The 23366-nt window shown below is 37.9% G+C and overlaps 2 protein-coding genes across 3 annotated transcripts in view; one reads left to right on the top strand and one right to left on the bottom strand.

Moving 5' to 3' along the window:
- zbtb16a (zinc finger and BTB domain containing 16a) overlaps positions 1 to 6554 on the top strand; it is a 151598-nt gene extending 145044 nt beyond the window's left edge. For both annotated transcript variants that reach the window (XM_059351330.1, XM_059351331.1), the window contains exon 7: positions 96 to 6554. In XM_059351330.1, coding sequence (XP_059207313.1) covers positions 96 to 325 — 230 coding nt within the window. In that variant the 3' untranslated portion in view covers positions 326 to 6554. The remainder of the gene's footprint in view (positions 1 to 95) is intronic.
- Positions 6555 to 14471: 7917 nt separating this feature from the next.
- htr3a (5-hydroxytryptamine (serotonin) receptor 3A) lies at positions 14472 to 21549 on the bottom strand. Its single transcript, XM_059352138.1, has 9 exons — positions 21477 to 21549; positions 20372 to 20535; positions 19573 to 19617; positions 19236 to 19345; positions 18963 to 19132; positions 17849 to 18009; positions 16259 to 16469; positions 15018 to 15254; positions 14472 to 14782 (listed from the first exon to the last, which is right to left on the bottom strand). Exons 1-9 carry the CDS (start codon positions 21547 to 21549, stop codon positions 14472 to 14474), a joined length of 1482 nt encoding a protein of 493 aa, XP_059208121.1.
- Between the last annotated feature and the right edge of the window lie 1817 nt (positions 21550 to 23366).

Genomic DNA, 23366 nt, shown 5'->3' with positions numbered 1-23366 from the left:
GGCACATCACGCCTCAACAAAGACATAATACTGTCACTGAATGGCACTTTGGCTGACATAATTGTTGTCTTCAACCCCACCCTTATCATCCTTAGGTGAGAAGCCATTCGAGTGCAAGCTGTGCCACCAGCGATCCAGGGACTACTCGGCCATGATCAAGCACCTGCGCACCCACAACGGCGCCTCGCCCTACCAATGCACCATCTGCCTGGAGTACTGCCCCAGCCTGTCAGCCATGCAGAAGCACATGAAAAGCCACAAGCCCGAAGACGTCCCCCCAGACTGGCGCATAGAGAAGACCTACCTGTACCTCTGCTATGTCTGAGGCCGGGAGAGTGAATGAAGAGAGGGAGGGGGTACGTGTGAGGGTGGTAGAGGGGTTGAGAGGTAAGGGGAATGTAATCGAGCAGGTAGGAGGCTGTGGTGGAGGGTTGACGATTTAGGAATGTCAACGGCAGAGACCCGAAAGCAAGAGGGTTTGTTTTCTCTTTTTACTTTTCATGCAAAGGTGGCAGCGGCGGCGGCGACCGACGGGGTATAAGGGTGGTGAAGATGGGACAAAAGTGCTAAGAAGAGGAAGACTTGGACAAGGAGAGACATTCTCCACCATAGTTCGGATTCACCGGGTCATTCACTACATCTGCAACTGTGTTATTGTTTCAGGTCATTTCATGCAGCGCCATAAAGCGAGCGAGCTGCAAGGACGTGACTTTTTGGATGCTGCTGCGAGCGAGAAAGCAGATTCTCAAGGGCTATCTGAACCTGTACATCCGCACCATCACTCCATTTTTGTTCCAAACAGGGAAAAGACGTTTTTTTTCTATACTTAGGTATTTGTTGTTTACATTCGCCCTGCTAAGTCATACTAGTTTGTATTACATCAATTATATGTGAATATGAGCATCAGTCCTCCTCTAACCTTCATGTTATGGTAGCTCTGAAACATCTTGGAGTAGAACTAATTTTCCAGCAGTTTCACCTCACTAAACAATCTGAGTTAAGTAAGCTTACACTCCTACTTTGGGTCAACATACCCCTAATCCTTTCCATCCCTAATGGGAGATGTATCTCTTATGCAACCTCCCGTCATTCCTGCCTGCGTAGTAGAGACAAGTCGCCCCTGTTTTCACATAAATCTGTCAATATGACCTGTCCATGCATGAGATCCTTCAGATCGCAGCGGTGGCGGTGAGATAGCCTCTGAGAATCTGCAGCGGAGCCGGGAGGCATATGCAGTAGATGAAACAGTTGAACTGGATGAATGGGAGCGCTAAAATACTGCAAACTAAGCTCCTGCGTGGTTGTTTTGGGGGGGAAGATGCTGCTTTTTTTGTTGGAAGTCTCAGTTTTCTCAGTAGTCTTCCTGGTTCTGCATCTCTGTCAGACGAGGGCTGGAGAAGGTCGAGTCACCACTGGACACCGGCGGTTCTCCCCAGAGAGCAAACTTGTGTCACTTTTACATCTTGTATTTTTTTAGCTCTGCAGCTTAGTTTATCACGGCTTGATTGCACAGGTAAAACAAATTACGACAACAGTCTCTGTTTGATGTCTGCAAGTTCTATATTTTCTCATTAAATCATAACTCCACTATTACAGTATACCACATTAAACCCAGCATAACCACATACTCAGCAATAGATAACTGGACTGCTTTTATCCATGTACATTTAACCAGATGACTGTCATCATCTCACACTAATGATGAATTACACAAACTGACACGTAAACAGTAACACTTTGTAACACCACAACAGATCTGTGCATTCACCACATTGATGGAAAACAAAAACAGGAAAAGGCTGCTTTCCGTGGGAGTCCTGTGACTTCGACTGCTCGTTGTGAATGTTGAAGTGCTGGGAATGCCTTAGCTGCACACCTTCGTGTTTGTCAGAGGTGGTGCGGCAGGTTGAAGACTGTTATATGGCATCAAAACATGAATGTGGAATGACTGTGAGTCAGGTTCACACCAGGCTGTTGTCAAAATACGTAGCAGGCTAATGCTGCCTTTCACTGGAAGTCAGAAAGCTATAATTCACACCTTGTATGTTTTTTTTAGCTAGCAAGCAGCTGTAAATTCTATTTTACATTTGAAACAAATACGCATCACCGTTCACCACCAGATTTTCTGATTGCAAGGGCTGAAACAGATCATATAGTATATAATGGGCTGTGATGTTGTGGGATCTTCAAATTCAGACTTTAATGTACATTTGGATCAGGCTGGATTACTAACTGGCTAAAGAGGGAGAGTGGCCCATGGCCCCAGTCCACCAAGGGCCCCATAACCTTCAGATTCACTGTGTTTTTCTTTGAGAAAATACAGCATTAACAGAAATATATCTGTATGTTTGGGGATTCTTTCCTGTACTCATATTACAGATATTATGTTTCAAATATATTTACATTGATTTTTTTATAGGTAGGTCATCCCAAAATCTCAAACTTCCTCTTGTGGTGCTATTTACCAATCTAGATTGTTTTGATGTGGGTTGCTGAGGGTTGGAGATTGCTCTAGAGAAGTTAGCCTTCTCTTGAATATACTGGAATATACTCAGCTTGTGGTGCTCAAAGCACACATAAACATACAGCTGAAAACCCCCATCCTTCCAGATATCATGATCCATTTACTCAAGATAATCCACAAACATATTTGTGAGAAGTTTAATGTAGGAACTATTTTCTTTCTACCTGAACTACATATTGATGGCAGGCGAAGGTCAGTAGAAAAAAAAAGAAAGAAACTGGGTCATGATTCCTGGAAAGAGGCATTGCTGCTGAGTTTTTCAAATACGTGCATGATGCTTTGAGCACCACGAGCAAAGATCTATTTAGTTCCATTATGTTTGAGAGTAGTAAGAAATCTCTACAGCCAATGTCTCCAACAGTCGGCAACTCACACCAAAACAACCTAGATTTATTTAATAGTGCTACAGGTAAAAGGGAAAAAAATATTTTTTATTTTTGGGGGACTGTCCCTTTAAAAGTTTTGTGCATTGACTGTAAATGCTGCATTGTAGACACAACTGCATCTTGGCATAAGGTTGAAAATGTGACATTTTGTTGAGGAGGAGGTGTGAATAACAGACTGTCTGACGTCTCTGAAACGCAGCATTACACCTGTATGACTGACGCAGCCAAAGGTATTATGGTTGAACCTTTAAGAAGCATCAGTGCACGTCACAGCATTACCGGGGTGATCACATATCCAAATGGCTGGTGGAAAAAGGGGGAAATCACTGATTGGACGAGACACTGCCCAGCAGCTTAGGGGGGGCGACCAGTAAGACGACAGAATAAATCAACTCTTGCTCTGTGGTTTTGTCCCTGCGCTTCGTCTCTCTCGTCTCCTGTTGCTGTTGTTGTCGTCGTTGTTGTTGTTGTTGATGTTGATGTTGTTATTATTGACCTTGAGTTTGATCTCAACACATCGTACTTGAATTACCTCGTTTTGTGACCTCATGTTGCTTGTGTATTTTAATTTTCCCTTTTGTTTCATTTGTACACTTTTCGTGTGTTTATGTCGAAAAGATGCATTGCACGACATGATGAAGCAATGTGTACGCAGAAAGTGCCACGGTGAAGAGATTTTTTTTGTTTTTCTAATGTTGTGTATTTCTTTGTGCATTAATTGTTACCAAACTTGGTATTATTAACCCCGCTTGTTAAAGAGCCGGAAGGTTTGGTCATTTGTTATAAAAGCTACCTCTAAGTTGTTTTCTTTTTTTCTTTTTTTTTTGTTTGGCAAAAGCACATTTGTTGTGTGTTTGTGTTTTGCATTATTTCATCATTGCTACTTCATCTCATGCTTCTTTTTTTGTTTTGTTTTCAAAAGTTGATTTATGATTGTCTGTGTTTTTAAGCAAAATGTATATAAAAGCGTAAGAGATAACACAAGTAGAGGTTAATAGGATTTGGGAAATCATTCAAATGGATGTTTATTCTTCTCTTATAGTCTCCCCCTGCACCTCCAACCACAGAAGAGCAGAGAAAAAAAGCAATTTTGAAGCCTTAAGTGATGAGTAAGAGGGATACGGCAGATAGGAGGAAGTACTATTGCTATTAAGAGGGTTTAAAAACAAGAATTAAAACTTGAAAATATGTGAATAGAAGTGTAGTTTTGTAATGTGAAAAAAAGAAGGTTCATCAAAAAGCGCTGAACCACCCAGGACAGGTCATATTTGCAGTGATGCAGAGTGCGTTGGACAATTGGAACTGCAAGTGGTAATCAAGAAAAAAAAAAAAAAAAGACAAACCAGAAGGTTAAAAATAGAGATTCTCTCAGCTGACAAGCTCTCTTGAGAAATGAGCGTATTCCTGAACAAGAGCCAATAGAGGCAATTTGATATATAAAAATTGTGATATTTTTGTATTCAGTGTCAGTCCTTTTTCCATTTGTGGAGGGTTACAGCAGGGCACAAATATTTGTATTTCTTTTTTTTAACTGTTTTTTTTTTTCTCTCTCTGGGTGTGAATCATTTTTGCCTTGCTCCTCTTTGATATTGTTGGACAAAAAAACGTGTGTGAACATATTGTAATAATAAGTGTTGCTTTCTGGATGTCAATTGCATTGTAGGTGAAGGACTAAATCTATCCGCCACAAATTTTACGAGTGTGTGTGTATGTGACAAAGTTAAGAAAAAAAAAGAAAAAAAAAAAGATGATAAAATACGGGACGGCAGGGGGGCGCTGCCAAACCGATCAATTAGTACTTGTCATTCACAATTTTTCAATCAAACTTGACTGTCAACATGTCTTTTGTTTTGTTTTTGTATATGAAAAAAAAAAGAAGAAGGGATGGCATGTCCCGTGGTGTCTTGCCATTTTATTCTCAAACACTGTGAGCTGAGGGGCTTTTTCACCCTCATATAATATCCACCCACTATAATATACCCAGTCACAGCTCAGTCTGAACCACCACAATGCAAGACCTGATCAGTCACATTGTTCCTATCATCGTCCTCTGAATGTTTTCTACTCTTTTCGTGCGGGTGGAAGAGTGCGTCAAAGCGTGTGTAACTATGTGTGTGCGTGCGTGTGTGTGTGTTTAAGTGGAAAAATGCACTAATCAGATCAGATACAAAATAAAATGATACTCTATGCCACTTTTTTTCTCTATGTTGGAAAAAATATCTATATACATTGGCATCGATATAGTTCTTCCCTCAGTGTTCCTCCGATGTTTCTGTACTATCTTTGTGCCTAAAAATGGAATTTGTTCAACAAAAATATCCATCTATATCTGCTTAGTTTCCGTACTTTCAGAAGAAAATAAAAATGGTGTCTCCAGTACCCTAGGGATGTCATGACGCTCGAAAATGACCTGATTTTTTTTTTTTTTTTTTTAAATCCTGAATAGAGCAGGGCGTCTTTTTCAAGGACTGCAATAAACCCTTAATGCTATTGAAATAGCAAGTGGGATTCTGCATTCACTTCTTTTCTTAGGCCGAACGCTGTGATTGGCACCCAAAAGCATTTATTTAGCGACACAAAACAAAGCATAGGGAAAATTTACTGGAATTCGCACAGGCTGCCAGTGGCGAGACTTGCACAGACTGTCGGGACAAAATCTGCTCCATGAAATTGTTTTTCTGCAAGCAAATTAAGCCCAAGTCTGCTTCTCCGCTCAGACTGTCTATTCCATTTTTTTCTCTTTCTTATTTTTTTGTCAGCAACAGGTTTGCTGATGAGAACTTTATATTGCTCTTGAAAGAATAAAAAAATAAAAGAAAGAAAACCTCCATTTGGGTAGGTTGGCACTAGGGTATTCCCCTTGTGCTTTGCTTCAGTTTTTTTAAAGTACTTTTTTCTTTTCTACAAAATGCATTTAGAAGGGGATGGTAAATTCGTCAGAGAGGAATCATGGCATCCCTGGAGCTGGCACTCTGTGTTTTGGTGTGGTGTTTCTAGAACAAAGTAGCCATTTCATGCAGTGTTGCAATGCATGTGCCATCGAGGTCTAGACTAAAAACTGTTTTGAGTAACAAAGCACCAAGACATTGTATTTTTTTATATTAGCACTGAGGACCAATTGCCCTGTCGGACCAAGCATAACAAAGCTTTTTATGTAACAAAGCTTTTCTCTCTGTCTTTCCCTGGCTTGTCTGTGCTACTTCTCTCCTCCATTGTTGTGACAGCACAAGTGCCAGTCAAGTTGCTCTGTATTAAGAAAATAGTGTTTTTATTATGATTTGAATTGTTATAGTTTTTGTCTACCTCAGCACCTAATCTTAGCCTAATCTTAGAAGGTGCCCAATTATTATTTTTTATTTTCTTTATTTTGTTCTCTTATTGTTGTCGGTTGTATAATTTTTTGAAATTTGCATTAGAGCTTTGCAAAGGTCCTTTGTCTTTTCCAGCGACAACGTGCTATTTTTTTTTCCGTGGCAGTACGTTTCCTGTTGAGCTGTGCCACCAATCTATAGCCACCGTCTGTTGATATAGAGGTTGTTCTTTTTTGTTTCTTTCCATGTAGAATCAGACACCTCTCTTTGTAACATTTCAGTGTTCTCTGATGGAGTGTGAAAAAAAATAAAAAGGAAAAATAAAAGATTTAATGCTGCAGGTTCTCTTCTCCATGTTGTCACTAAAGTCAATGTTGTGCCTTTGATAGTGAAAATATAAAGAATATTTCTTTTTTTTACATCCTACTAACAGTAGATTGTTTTTGTAGTGGAATTATTTTGTATTTTTATTTATGAGTCTCATAATAAAAATCAAATCATGATGTTCAGTTGTATACTTTCAATCTGCGGTTAGAAAAAAATAAAAAAAAATGGACTCCATGCTGTCTGTCTCAGCACTATTTCTGGCTCGCTATTTGTTTCATGAATTCTTTAGAGAACAGAAGGTAGCCGTACGATCCAACACAATCATTTAGTAGGTGCGTGTGTTTGATCTGCTCTTTAATACTGAACGGTACTTTTGCTACTACTTAAAAAAAGACTTTGTTTAATAGTGTGATGAGTTACAACCTCTTAAGTGTTTCAGTCCAATGAAACTAGAACACACCAGCTTCAGTGCCATCAAATAACAACTTGTCTCTAAACATGTGTAATCCTTCAGAAAAGATAAATACATCCCTGTTTTATAGTTATATAAAAGAAAGAAAAGACTGAACATACATTTATTTTTTTTGTATTCCCAAGCACTATCATATACATATAGCATGTTTACATTTAATTAAATGCACTTGCATTGAGGCACAAGAAACATGTCGTTGACAGATTTTGCACCTAGTGTGTATCATATATGCAATCATCATTGCATTTTGTCCTGTAAATGCAACAAGTCCTCCAAACCATAGAACCACATATGTCGTTTGTTCCTATCCTTAAATATGACCCACAGGAGCATTTCCTAAATTAGCACCCCCTAGTGGTGGCAGGAGACCTAAACGTCCTGGATTTAAACGCATTATGAACCTTGTGAAATGGTTGCAGTTTGGTTAGGTCTGGGCAACTATTCTACTTCCTTAGGGTTAAGATTTAAAAAATTAGAGGGTTCAACAAACTGCCGGAAGTGAGGTCATGTAGGTGACTTAAATCATGACGCAGGGAAGATAAGTTGCGTAACTGCAAATTACAATATTGACTTTTCACACAAGACACAAACAAGTTCAAATACCTGGATTTTATTGATCCACACCAGCTGTGCCACCCTCTCTTCCCCATTACTTTTATACTCTATGATGTAACTTCCACCTTAGCATTCAACCATGGCCACTAGGGGTCGCCACTAACTACAAACCTACATATGGGGCTCTTTAAGCTCCCGTACAAACAAGACATTATGTTAGTTTTGAGTATCTTACCTATTTACCTGCTGTCTTTTATATTTGTATTTATTTTTATTTTTTGGGGGGGACTACGGATGCAAACTAGCAGCTTTGCTATAATCCGGCATATTTACAAAGATGTTTATCGATGTTCACTGTCACACTGTGCACTATCCCTTTCCAAAAATAAAGTATTCATTCATTCAGGGGGGAACAGTCTCATATGACAAAAATACCAGAAAAATTCATTTAACAGAATAGGCTTTTTATGCCTTATTTAATTCAATTTAGTTAAGGTTTTATTTTGTAGTTCAAAATGTATGTATGTATGTATGTGTATATATATATATATATGTATATATATATACATACATGTTTATAAAATTACATATTGCATGTGCATTACCACCATGAAGTCTGCCTCCTAAACAGCTCTAGCTGTATATCCATCTGTCCCTGGTATAAAACAGGTAGGTGTGTAGTAATCTAGGTAGTTATGTAGATTGTAGTTGTTAGGATGTGGGTGGCTTCATGCCTGCAAAGAGCAAAACATTCTCTAAACTGATAAAAGAAATCAAAATGTAAGATACATTTATTTGATTATCAATCTAAAACCACCTGACTGAATGCCTCCACTCACCCTCGACAGCTTGCTGTATGCTTTCTACAAATGTTCACAGTCGAAGCGCATTCAGCTGTCTGGCTCCACACTCACCACCTGGCTGTGATGTGCTAATGGTAACTACTGCAGCACTTCAAGCCTGACTGCCTTTTGTCTGTTATGCCTCTTGTGCCATAGAGGTCACAAATGCTATCATTAGATATGCAGGGCGTGCGTATGTGCGCACCTCTATTGTCTCACAGGGTATCATTGTCATTATAGAGGAAGCGAGCCGAGACATAAAATGTTCTGCATGTTGACAGATTGACCTGAATAATGTTTAGATTAATCTTTTTTTAAGCAGGGTGTCGCTCATGTTCACTACCTTTGTCTTGGTTTCATTGCTTTTAGCAGTTGATCAAACATATTAATCTGTTTTTTTGCTCAATCTCCTGCCTGACCAGCACACATTTTGATATACAGTAACAATTAAATGATGTCTTGTTCCAGTGTGTAACCTTATACAGATAAACTGAGGAGACACCTCATTTAGGATTTTGGTCAGCCACCACTGGCCCTGGTTTGTCTGAAATCTATGTCATAAAACTGAGTGAGAGTGGTGTGAAATGACAAATACAGTGACTATCACCACCTGCTAGTTATTTGCTCCCATGCAGACAGAGAATGTATGTGCTAGTTGGCCGTTAGTTGTAGTTGCGATGTGTTAAAGTGTAAATATTAGGCCCAGACAGAGACAACGTGAGGCGGCTTTCGACATTCGTTGGTGTGCCTGGGCCTTTGATTTTAGATATCATTGGATTGATAAACTATCGCAAGATTGTCATGCTATTTGAAAAGTCATGGTCATAATTACTATTACCTGACCTTTCCTTTAGTGCCACCATCAGGCTCATGCTCCCCGGACGATAAAACCTCCTCAAAAACAAAGACATAATTTATAGGCTGAATGTAGGGCTGAGAAAATGATTGATACCCAGAGGAAAACCTCTTTAAATTGGGTGGTTTTAGTGATCTGTTCTGTAGCAAAAGACAAGCTCTAAAATTTTGATAAGGTTTGAAGGCTGCATTAAGACAAGTGTGGCAGGATGAGAAAAACACACTTTTTTTTAAATCCTCGCCTTAACCACCCGTTAATTGCCACAAATAGCAGTTAAATACGCTGACAATAAGGTGTTGTCACAGTTGTGCAGTTTTGGAAACTCTCCTGCTTTAGTCTGCAGTCACACATGACACTTAATGTACTGTACATTTATTTGATTTGTAGAAAATGTGCCAAAACGTGAAAAAAAATTCCTCATTATGCTTCTTTAGAGTTTATTTATTTGCGGTGGAGTTGTTTTATCCATAGTCAGTGTATTACCTGCAGTAGGTGGCAATCAGCATGCCCCCAGTTTGGAGAAGCAGGCAGGAGTACATACACAGAGGCTAAACAATGTACTGCAGTGTACAGGGGCAGCAGGAAAAGGTATTTTAGCCAACTAAAAAAAAGTGTCCACTATATTTTTAACATTTTCACTGCTTTTCCTCGACTTTAGACAGCTGTTTTTCGGGGAACTAAAGCCGTTATTGATGCACTCTTCAAATCCACCAGACTCCCTTGACAAAAGCAGTAATTTTACATTGCAGAACACAGGAGTTGCTTGTCCACCTGCCTCAATCGGTTAGTTTATTTGTGATATTGTGGACGAGGGGATATGTCCCCCCCAGAGTCATAGTGATCCCGATCTGTTGGCTCCCCCCCACTTTCCCTACATAATGCGACAAACATCAGCAGTAAAACAGAGGATTAATGATACATAAGTTAGACTAATTTACATTGCTTCGCACATAGAGAGTCTGGCATTGTGTGGTACTGCTAATGGTGTGTTCAAGGTCTACACGAATGTCAGAATTTTCAATGTTTTTCCGAGCTCCAATTCCGACTTTCAAGTTCCGACTTGTAAATTGAACACACCATAGGGCGTTATGTTAAGAACTAGTTAGACCCGCCTTCAAAATAAAAGCAAACACATGTAGCTTTCAAAATAAGAGCACATGGATGTGTAAGCAGAGTCCACTGCAGATTTTACAAGAAGACTGTCAAAATATTATGCCTTAAATAAAGAACCCCTTATTCTCCTTTATAATAAAATATACAATGAATAAGATGGAATAGTGGCATTAGAATGTGCGAGAGGCCACCAAATTAAGGCTTTTAGGGCAAAATTTTCTGAATCCAAACTAACAGTTTTAAAACACCAAAGTCATACAGTAATGCAAACTATCTAACCTATCTAACTCCTGTGTTTTGCAATTAAAAATAAATGTTTTGTCAATTAAGTCTGGTGGCTTTGAAGAGCTTATGAATGAATAAAACAGTTTCAATTCCCAGTCGTACACTTCAAGTGATATTACTTTTTTTCAGCAGTAAATTGCTTTGCTTCCGTGCCTCCAAATTGAGCGCGTACTTACTGCCATGTACTGTAAGTAATACAATGACTATGCAAAAGTATGTCATACAACCACACCTCGTTAAATCCAAACTATTTCTTTAATGTGTTAAAGTTTAAAGTAAGTCGTACATTTTTATTGTCATCTGGTTGCTGTAATTTTGTCCCCAATAAAGCTTGATAAGACAACCCCATCTGTGTGTCCAACAAACAAACATCACATCAAAAGTGCCCCAGTGATGCCACTATATTTGCTCATTTCCTCTCTCTGGCACACATGATCAGATCTTGACTTCAGTGTATTGGAAACTAATGAGGCAGCTCTCCACTTTCCCTCTCCGATTATGCACTCACTCCCAAGTTATTCACCCAAAACACATGGCAGCTCTGTGGTTACACTGCGGTATTTATTTACTTATTTGTTTTACTTTTCTTTCCTTTTTAGATTTTGGCAGAAAAGAAAAACAGGAAATGAGAGGAAAAAAACTCTCATTGTGAATGGTTTTGTTGGACTTGTTGCTTTAGTGTGACTTTGATCTTATTTTGGGGTATTAGGAAGGAAGGGGCAGGGGTTGGTGAATGGTTTGTCAGGATGGTAACATGAACAGTGAAGAGCTTTTGTGTCGCAGCATGAGGTTTTAGCACTGACCTTTGACCCACATACCTAAAGGCTGGACTGTTTAGGTCGCCAGCCTTCTCTTCTAAAGGAATAATCCTGAAATTTGTTGTTTTTAGAAACTAGACAAGGCTCTTTATTGGACAGTACAAATATAATCCAGATTTGATTTGACTCTAAAGTGAAGGGTCTCTGGTGACAAGTTTCTTGTGGAACACATTTAAAAACATACAATTTTAAAAAAGGAGTCTCAGGTTACGTCACCATGATTTTTATCTGTTTGTTTAATGTATTAATTTCCATATGCACCAAAAAATCTGTGCAAATGTTTTTGCAAATAAGAGACAAGTTTAAAATGTGATCAAGAGAAAGATACATTTTATATTTTTAGCTGATTTTTTGCAGTCTAAACAGATAGAGCACAGGTCCCGTATGATACCTGATGAAAGGATTTAGAACATTATAACAACAGAAATTCATGAAAAATTGCAAAACTTCACAATATGGACAAAGAGGGATGCACCATTAATGCTCTTCATTCATGCAGATTTCTCAGATTCTGTTTATTTATCTGTTCATTATCTTGCTACAGATTTATACAGAAAAGATTTATTATAAGTCATGCTAATATGCAGTGACACTGTCACAGTGGTAAAATGAGATAACCTTGAAAACTGATGTTATTGTGGATGGTGCCATCCTCTGGCTGCTGTGGTGAACTGCAGGGGTTATCACAATGCTCTTATATCTTTTGTATTATCAACAGTGAATCGTTGTGCTATATGTGTTTATATGGATTTAACATTTCATTTTACAGAATAAACAGTTAAATATCAGTGTACTGATACTTTTCACAAAATGATCAATTAAACACAGGTCAGGTTACAGACAAATTACAATGAGAAACAATGTATTTGACATAATTTTCAGTTTCAGTCAGAAATAATAATTTCACTTATGTTAGTATTACATACATTAATAATAGTAATAATTCAAAATTCAGTGTCTCCAAATTGTTTCATTGTCATGAAAATTAATCTTTAAGTTCAATTAATAATGGATAATTCAATTGGTGGGTGTGTTGGTTTTTTTGTTTTGCTTTTGAAGTGGATTTTTTATTTATTTTTTTTAGCCTAAAATGTAGGAGATTTTTTCTAAGACTAGGAGCATTTAATCATTCCGTTCATCTGAAAAAGGACGACGACAAAACAATAACAAAATGAAGATACATGTTTTTCACTTTGCAAAAAGCAAAAATCACCATACACATACTACAGTATGTGCCGTAGCTGTGTGATGATGGATCTTTTTTAGAAATGTTTTACACCCAGTTTATTTTATTCTCCTGCAGTTATAATAAATACTTGGAGTGGGAAATGCAAATGCTAAAGAGGGAGCAGATGTCCATGTGAGTAAAATCTAATAAAAACAAAAATAAATAAAAAGTGAGGCTTTATTAAATAAACAACATGACAAAGAAATTGAATTTATATATTTATTTGTCTGTTTTTATTGTGTAGCGACAAAAGCTACTACTTATCAGCTATAGTCATTGTGAAAACAATAGTCTGATAATATTTCACAATAATGACATATACGTTTCAAGAAAATATTTATTTAATAGTATGTGATTTATTTATTCCTATATTTATGGTCCACATTTCATATAAAGTAAGATGAAGATGGTAAATCCTTTGTTCAGTGACTTAAGTAAAAGTGAAGCACACGTCTTTTACTGTTTCAACATTGCAAATGTTTTTAGGCAGATTTTATTGCAAAAGGTGATACATTAACATATATTGATATGCATTTGAAGCGCTACAATTTTCCACCATTTTACTTACTTACATATATATATATATAAATCTTCTATATAAGATTTACCATGATGTGAAAATAAACAAATTATATGCATCAACAATCCTCATGTATTATATTTATCTATCTACACAGAAATTCACATTCAAGGAAAAGGGACATGCAGTAAAATGTTTCCTTAATATACATATTTGTGCAAAACAGGTCATCATATGCATTTATTACATTAACACAAATTCTTTAGTTATTGTTTGATCTAAATACATAATTCAAATATTTATATATATGTTTTACACTGCAATAACATATTATTAAACTGTACAAATGTCTTGCTGTTCACCTACTTGTTTCTAAGTCAAACGTTATTCTTAAACTATGTCATTAATGCTAATATCTCCAGGTTTAACGTTTATTACAGCAAATTGTCTGGTTTCCCTTCATTTTTTTTTTTTTTTTTTTTTAACCAATGTAGGCTTTTAAAGGAACTAATTATATGGTGTCCCCTTTTCAATATTTGTTTTAAAATTTGAAGCAAAACCTTTTCTTCTTAGACTTTTTTTCTTCCAAACAGAACCACACAAAAAAACTAAACAAACTGCAAATGTTTTTTAGGGCTCCTGAAACAAGATGCTTATGTGACCCAGTATTCGGATTTTTTTCCACACCCAATTGAAGTAAATACATGAATATTTGCACTTTATGTGAACAAGACACTGTATTTAACAGATACTGTTACGTTTAACCAGTTCAATGTACCTATCTTTTTTTGTTTTAGCGAGATATTGTTTGTTCAAATTGAAGTGGTTCCCTTTGCTCCCAGCAAAAATATCTTATTTTGCTATCATTACTGTCATCCTTTTTAATTCTTCATAATGATGAATAATATTTGCATTTATATGTCTGCATGGGCGTCTCAAAAACACTTGGGTTGGCCCCGAAAACATCTGAGATTGCACTCACATCATGAAACTTTAAAACTCTCTGATCAAACCAAAATGGTGATGATATTAATAATAATAATATTTGTAGGGATATAGTGGCAAACCCAGTTGGTAACCTTTGTACATATCGGCCTCAACTACAGAAGCCTTTCCCAGTTCCATTGCTATGCGAGTGCCTGCCTGTGTCCACTGAGCTACACGGGGCATCGAGCCAATAACTCTGGCCTTTTGAATTCAGTGCTCTACCCTCTGAGCAGCACAGGGGTGGGACTCAGGCAACCTGCCACACTGACCACAGCGTGCCCAGTGTGATGCTGTAGGCCACCACAGACACCAAGTAAACTCTGAAGAGCAGCACGTCCAGGACGTAGCCGACCTGCAGCCACTCCTTGGCAACTTCCCGGCACCTGTCTCTCTTTTCCAGAAAATGGCGTATCGCTGTCACTTCCTGCAGGATGTTGTCCATGACAGGCGGGGTGGGGTCCCTGGAGGGAGGCAGGCCCAGTCCTAGCAGCCCGCCTTCTCTGTCATGGTGGCTGAGCCTTTGGCCTATCTCACAGGTGTGGTGATGGGTACACTGTGCTGCAGGATGGGACAAGAATAAGCTTTATTTTACCTGGAAATGTGTATTTCATTGATCTGAAGGTTAAAGCGAAGAGAATGAGCTTCCTTCTAGTGCCATTAGAATTGGAAACAAAGAGGGTGAATCAGTGAAATTGGCTGCTCTAGTTTCATTAAAAATCTGAATAGACATTTTCCTTAATGACACAAGGCTGAAAACCACTGTTGTAGGCTACTACCTGCACCTGTACCTTACCAGTCCCATAGCTGTTGTCCTTGTAGTGCTCTAGGTCCACGCCCTGGGAGGACAGTGTGGAGCAGAGGCGGTGCTTCTTGTGGATGCAGAAGAGGACTGGAGCTCTTTCCAGAATCAGGTACTTCACCCAGTGGGGCACAGGGGTCTGCAAGTCCTGCTTATGGACCAGACGCACAATCAGCACGGTTTCTGTCAGGCTGATCACCAGGAGGGCCATGCAAACCACGAAGTACACACCTATAGAACAGGTAAGATTAGACAACGATGATGGTGAGATTGATGATGATCCCCTTATCAGTGGTCATCATTGCCGTTGCCTACTCCACCTTCTAGGAGGTCCAGTAGGTTGTTAGCAGTCCTTTCAATGTTGTGCTATATGCTATTCTTTTTCACTACCCCTCCTACAAATTTTAAGCAATTGGCACCAATTTTCGGTGCAGAACATCTATGGACCAATTCAGATTTTTTTATATATATATATAAATATGAGGTATGATGTATAAAGGTCTTTCTGTCTGTTCGTTTGTGTACTTACTGTCCTTAGCATATTCAAGAACTGTTCATTCAATCATCCTGACACTTGGTGGGTGTATTGCTGACGACCCAAAGGAATGCAGAGTCGATTGCAAAATTGATTGGATGAGCGGTTCTCAAGAAATGCTGCAAGCAGCCCTTCTGGGGGGCTAAAGTAATTGGTCTGCTCCGAACAAGTACACCTCCAACAGGCACTGCTGTAGTTCTTTCAAAGTATATAACAGCAGGATAGTGCATCATGCTTTTTACATCTAAATGTCATGCTTTGGTCTGTGTCTTACACACACAGTAGGCTGCAGGTTTGAGTGCAAGCTCCTTTTGGAGATGTGATCTTGCATATCCGTAGCCTGGGCTTCCTGTAACAATCAGGTGAATTGAGCATGCATGGTACTGTTATAGATCTATGATTTTAGGTAACTTGTTGAAGTTGTTTTCCCCACAGTGCATGCTTGGATATTCTGCAGCCCTCCAAAATCCTGAAATTAGTGCTCAAACTTAGTCTGAGTGCACTCTTATAACTTGTTTTGCTTTCACCTGTCTGTCTCTGAATGCTTGACTAACATAGTTTACCATCCTCATTTCAGTTTTTCTATTCCCACATAAATTTAGAGGTGAAGTAAAATATTCCAAAACCAAGAGCTGAAGCTACTTCCAGAAATCCTGTTCTGAATGCAAGCTGCTGATAAACAGTAATGGATCCCAGTTACCTATCAGCGGGGTTCCTATGGCGGTGGCAGGAAGAGTGTCAGAAACAATGATGAGGAAGACAGAATAGCCCAGCAGTAAAGTGATCTTGAAGGAAACCCTCTCTCCACTGTCTGGTGGCAGATAAAAACCCACAATGTCCATCACCATCAAGAAGATACTGGGAAGCAGCAGGTTCACAGTGTAGAACAATGGCCGCCGCCGGATCACCACCTGTGAAATAAAGGTTTTAAGTCAAAATTTCTACTGTGACAAAATAATTCATTCAGAAAAATAGGGCTATAATTGTGACATGATTTGATTTTGACAAACAGGGCATTGTTTTCCAGCTCCAGTTCCATACTTAACATACAAACATGGAAATAATGTATAAACTGCAAGAAATGCAAATGAATGCCTATACCTGAGGACCATAAGTCAGTAGAATCACTGTAAAACCCTTATTATTGTTCTTGTTATTATTATTATTATTTTTATTATTTATTATTTATTATTATTATTAGTAGTAGTAGTAGTAGTATTGTTATTGTTATTGTTATTATTATTATTATTATTAATAATAATAATAATAATAATAATAATAATAATAATAATAATAATAATAATGTTATATTTTCAAGGTTTGAAAAGTGGTTGGATTTTGGATAAAGTCCTTGAAAATGCTTGAAATTCTTACTGTATTTCTTGTGCAATCTGACTGAAGATAATCACACGTACTTGAATTTGACCACTGAAAAAGTGTATGAACCTTGCTGACTACAACCTGACTTCTTGCTGTTGGATGAGTAAGTAGGCAACATTAGTTGCCTTGCCATGTCTTGTGTTGTTGCACTTGCTTAATGTTTGGCAAAGTTGTGGAATAGTTTTTGATCCCAAATAATGTTGCCATAAGACTCAAATGTTCGATGTGGAAATGTGTTATCTTTGCAGTGCTAAGATTGTTTCAATCAAAGGCAGGGCTGTCAAACTCATTTTTAGTTCAGGGGCCACATACAGCCCAATTTATTCTATTTATAAACCTATAAATAACAACACCTCAAAATGTTTCCCTTTGGTTTTGTGTAAAAATGTACAAGTACATTCTGAAAAGGTTTGTAATGAACGTTAGATCAATTTACAGAAGAGATGATAAACAACCGGAAATGTCTCATGAAAAATTAGTTTTTCCTCAAAATAAGGAGCTGAAGATAATTGATGTCAACAATAACAGCCATCTGGCCTTGAGGTCACTAGGCCTGCCCCCTCTTAGTTGATAAGTCGATTAATCTGTCAATTTGGTCTAAAATGTCTTTAGGTGACAAGTTATTTTTTACGCTTTTCTCATGCTGAATGACTTAATTTCAAGAAAATCATAAGCACATCTCTGGTTAGGACAAGATTGCTTTTCTGTGAGTCTTTGTGGAGAAGCTCAGTTTTACAGATCTGTCGATTAAATCAAGGTATAGATTACTCAACAAAATTGTCTAAGTATTTGTCAACTGAGAGAGTTTTTTTTTGTCAAAGACAGCCCATAGAGGTCACGTCACTTCAAGACATAACTCCTTAAACGATGCAAAAACATAAATCTTAAAATCTTTATTTCAAATACTTACATGGAACTTCATCTCAGCATAATAGTCATCGTTGTCCACACTGAAGATCTTGTAGTTGGACAGTATATGGAGCAGCTCCCACTCTCCTTGGTTCATGAAGACGCTCTTGTCTTCCCTGAGCTCCTCCGGGCTTCGCATCAGGGTGATGTTGATGTCATCAACTACAGATCGAACACAATGTCAGGAGCAGCATGAAACAGCCATGGCAACAGGTTTACCTTTCACCCTCCACTCTGCTCATCAAGCACATATCACAGCAGGGGGGAGTTCATGGATGCACAGAACAGGGCAGTTGTTCCACTCAAGCCTTAATGAGAACGGTTGAAGACCTCGTCTGAAAATGCACTGATAAATGGACAGGCCTAAATTAGGAGATTTGTTTTGGTAAAGGGTTTTATTAACTTTTTTTAAACTATTATCATTTTAGGCCTTGCAATCTGACAAGTCTGACTTAAAATTGAATTTTGGTTTATGACAACTTGGCTCTCGTTGTAGTTTTCGCCACCTTTTCTATCGGTTATGATACATAATGCTCACAGAGCTACAGCAAGTATAATGGGCAGCTCAGGGATTCATTTTACTGTTCTTGTTTGTTTTCGCTTCGCTTTGTTTCAGCTAACCTGGGGGTTTGTGTTAAACTTGTCTGGTCGTCTGACTGCTCATGTTTCTTGCCCTGTCATACGTTTTTAGTGATGGAGCTGAGTTCCCAGGTCTCTACAATTAACTTAGTGAATATAATGTTGTTGTCACAGACAGAAATTATGTGCAAAACTATGAAAATGGGACCAAAGTTAACTGTGGGTCTTCCTTTAATGCAGGTTTAAACTCAATGATGCAGTACGACCCTGACTGTAACCATTCATATGGTTTTACTGTACAGTTTATGAGAAATATAAAGGTAAAGTCTGCTCAAGTGCTTAAATTATATTAGAAATTAGATTAAAAGAAATTTTTAGTAGGTGAGCTGAAAATATCAGTGAATTCTTGTTCAGGTTTACTGACTATGCCGATGTCAAGGTTTCTTCTGAAGAACCATTAAGAAGAAATTAATAATGTTGGGAAATTCCAGCCAGTTTGTACTGGTGATGTGTGAAATAAGTGAATAGTGACTTACTGGTATGCAGCCAGCTCTGAAAGGTGAGGCTGCATTTCTGGACATCAAATGGGAAGTTGTAGATATTCAGAGTACAGGCTGTGACCACCTGGATGGGCTTGTAGTTGCGCACCAGTCCATCATGTGTCACATAGACATAGGGTATGTCTGGAGACTTCCCCACATCTACACTGCAGGTTAGAGACAACAATTTGTTAAGGAGCAGACTGGAGCCAGCCCTGGTAAAATAATAGAAGTAGCAGAAATAATAGTATCAGCACCAGCAGTTCTTACAACTCATTGATGAGGATGTCAGGCACCCACACATTAGCGGTAGGTATAGAAACTTGTTTGACTTCATCAAAGTCTTCTGGGTTCCACACCAGGAATTCATCTGTCCACGCCTAAAATTGAAAATTGAAAAAAGGAAGAAGCTAAATTAATAAATATTATCATAATAAGATCTATTTCTTTTGCACAATGTGTGTAACATCATACATCATTGCTGTCATAGGAAAAAAGAAATACTGCTGAGACATAGGGCTATGCAGTGAAATTGATTTTGAAGACATTACCACTTAACAAAGTGCTAAAAAATTTTTTTGGGACTTCGGAAATGAATTTGTCTTACCTGTCTGTACCACACATATGTTGTCAAAACCTGGTTCTTTTCATCCTGCAGAGAATACAAGAAGACATCTGTTTTCAGATTGAATCTCTTTCACAGAAAATATTTACATATTTTACATGTTCACTGAATTAATTTTTCAGGTATAATATGTCGACAGTCCCTTTTTAAAAAACATTTTTATACTAATATAAAAATAGTCCCTCTCAATCAACAAGTGTGTTGTGGCGTCTGTTTCTGCAGAGAACAGGCCTTCTGCCTGTATTTTCTCTTTTATTCTTATATTGCACTGTGCAGATCGTTTTTGGGCGTCAGCAAAGAGCTTCTGGGCCCCGTGTGGGGATAGTAACCCCCAGCCAATAACAGTGTGTGCAGCTTGTTCTCACGCGAGCCACCTCACACACTTTCCTGCAGGATTGAGTGGTGGTGTGTTTCTTGTGCTTTAGAACTGTAAAATAATCAGTAAATAATGTTTTCCCTCTGATTACCGGCTTTGTTCTTGCTGATGCTGCTGTTTTAAAGTTACAAAAAAATATGTACATTTAAATTTACCAAACTTTTATTAGTCAGTGAAACATTTCATGTGTAAAATATTTATGTTCATGTATCATGACTGAGTTAACGATCCGTCAATTGTCCAATAGAGCCCAGAACTAGACTAGACTCCCAATTTAACATGATTAATGTGGTTGCTTTACTTCCTATATTATCTTGTAAGGCCTCACTGAGGTTTGCACATGTTTGTTAATGTAATTCAGATAATTATGCGGATAAACATATGGCATATAAAACAAAAACTCACCACACTGAGGATGGAGTAAACCATGAGGTCTATGGCCACTATAGTGGACGTCCTCCAGTCTTTCACGGGTCTCACTCCCTTTTTGTACCCAGCACTCAGAAACTCAGATAGTCGCACTAATGTTGCATTGGCAAATCTTCCTGTGCTGCTGCCAAGTTTCTTCACTGAGAATGTATAAAATATTAATCTTTTTATGTATAATGACATGAATAAGTCCAACATACAGTTTCATATACTGCCAGCAGGCGAGGTACATTTTTTAAAAGGTAAATCAAAACTATTACATATATTTAAGTGTCATTTTTTCATCTTTATAAACAGCTTCTTTGGTCTTATAAGATATGTCTCATTAAAATGCTTTCCAGATGTAAATAGTGTTTAAAGGAATTGCCAATAAAAGGTTAAGCTCTTAAAATGGATAGAAACACATTTTTAGACATTTCAAATGAATTACGTTTAAGTTAAAACGGAACCTCAAAAAAGTAAAATGCATGAAACAATTGTAAAATGAAATCATAATACATTTTAAAATTAAATACATTTTGTGATAGTTCCTAGCTGGCCTAAACACTGCCTCTTTAATAAATGGTACAGTAGGAGCGTCAATATATCTAATTATATTAATACATTTCTTTGCAATGAAATGTATTATCTTTACATGTTAGGGTAAATTGTATTCAATTATTAATGGTTTTGAATTTTGACAAAGATTTATATATATATATATTTTAAAGCCATATTGTGTATTTTTTGTGAAAACAACACCGTGATTTCTCTAAGTCTTTGGAAGACTTGACAGGAGATTTGCAAGCCCTCCCCATAGAAATGATTATTCTATTTTTAAAAAAATTCTATTTGTTTATTTTTTTCCCACATAATTAATTCCATATCTGTGTACAAAAAGCTGGAAAAGCCAGAGCAGATAATAAATAAACATCACTCCAAAAGCCTCCAAAAGACAAAGTTCACTGGGGATCAACTGCAACCTTTGGACCTGGGAAAAGTCATTTGATTAGTTTTGATCTTCTGCACAAGGCCTAAGCCGTATAATGGTAGGGATAACACTCCATTAATTCCAATTGCCTTGGTCCCTCCAATAATTCACCACACTGAACTCCTCCTGGGCTCCTGGGCTCCTGGCTCTCCTGCGATCTAAACTTAACCTCAGGGAGGACCATGCTTTCGCTGTTGCAGCCCTTAGACTGTGGAACAGCATCCCCCTCTCTGTCAGATCTGCTCCCTCTCTATACTTTTTCCAAGTCCAGGCTCTAAACATACTTCTACTCTCTAGAATTTGAGTCTCACTAATGTGAAAAACTTGATTTGTCTCCATGAGCTGTGTGCTTTGATGTTATGTCAATATTTGTGAAATCTCCTAACTGCTCAACATGGGTTGTTTTTAAATGTGCTTAATAAATACATTTAACTTTAAAAATTAAAAAATTAGCTGTTGTAAAAACTTTTACAACACCTCAGCTGTGATATTATAATGCTTTATCTATATTTGTTACAACTAGGTTCTCAAAATTGACTAAAATGATTATGTCTTGTAGACTATTAATCAAAAGATGTTTCCAGAATATGCAAATAATAATTTAACATTTATATGTTATTTTGCAGTCAGTCCTTGTGACAATGTTACACAGACCAATAAGTTATTTCTTTTCAGTCATAACTGTTTCTTTCGAATCCTTCCTCAAAAAATGTAATCGCCCTAATGACTAAAATTTTGCAGCCAGTTTAGAGTGAAGCGATAGTCTTAGCCTTAGGTCAGATAATAGTTAACAATATAAAGCATGTAGTAGTATGTCAAACAGAATATGCTGTACCTGTGCAGGCTTTTGATGCTCCTTGAATAAGAAGGAAAATGAGTGCTGTCCAGGCTGACGAGAGCCTCATGGTGCCTCTTCACCTGTGTTTTCTTCTCCTGCTGTGGAAGTCTGCCTGCCACTCTGATGAAGGGCCTCAGGATGCCTTACACCCATATCCTCCATATCCATCACTTCACTCTCATCCACCATCAAAACCTTGTTAGTGTCACACCGCTCATAAGGGTGTATCCATCTGCTCTGACGCCACTCCTCCTTGTTCAATAAAGCAGCAGCTCTCTGTGACAAATGGAGCTGAAACACTGCAGAAACAAAAGCTAGTGACCGGATCGTATGTCATGTCTGAGTAATCATTTAATTAAGTAGTGCGCCAACACCCGGCCACTGTGTTACAGTGATTTAGCACAATTAAGAGACTGTTAGGCAAGAGTGTCAACTCACTTGCTGACAGCAGAGTTTCAGCTTTTAATGTCCTTTATCAATGAAAACCTACAACAGTAGGCTACGTTCCCATTGCAAGCTTTAGGGCTCAGTTCAGATCTGTTGCTCTGAGTGGATTTTTTATTTGTTTGCCCGTTCACATTTCTTCTTTTTGACCAATTTGACCAGTAAGATGTTCATGATCCCAAACTGACCCGCATAAACATAAGGAAAAAATATGTGTGCTGCTTCACATCCAGCACACTGGAAAATTAAAACAAACATGTAGGACACTCATTACAATGTTTATGTTTTTTGTTTGTAAGTTGATGTGCAGTGGAAGCAAGCAGTTGGTGTGTGGATGATAACAAGGATGTTATCCGTGGAGCAATGGCTGCTCCTTCTTTACGGAGATGTGTGTGGATGCAGAGTCAAAGCAATGAGTAGTGGGATTGTGACATGATTTGCATCACTTAGACAGACTTTTTTTTAATTCAGAGTGTCAGGGGCTCTTTCAACTACATCTGTCAGCACATCTCCACAAGACTCAGCAGCAGGATATTCAGTTCTGGCGGAATTGTGATAAATGTAGACCTATTAATAATGTCAAAATTGTGTTAAGTCCGATACCAGTGTTAAGATTAGGTTTGCATTGCAAAAAACAGACCTGTATTGGATTTAGGACCACATATGAATGTGGCCTAAATCAGACCTGTAATTTGTGCTGTTCACATTGTTGTAAAAAA

This window comes from Centropristis striata, chromosome 15, assembly GCF_030273125.1.
Source record: "Centropristis striata isolate RG_2023a ecotype Rhode Island chromosome 15, C.striata_1.0, whole genome shotgun sequence".
In the NCBI taxonomy this organism is placed as follows: Eukaryota; Metazoa; Chordata; class Actinopteri; order Perciformes; family Serranidae; genus Centropristis; species Centropristis striata.
The sequence above is the reverse complement of the archived record's forward strand: the minus strand, read 5'-3'. Positions and strand labels throughout refer to the sequence as shown.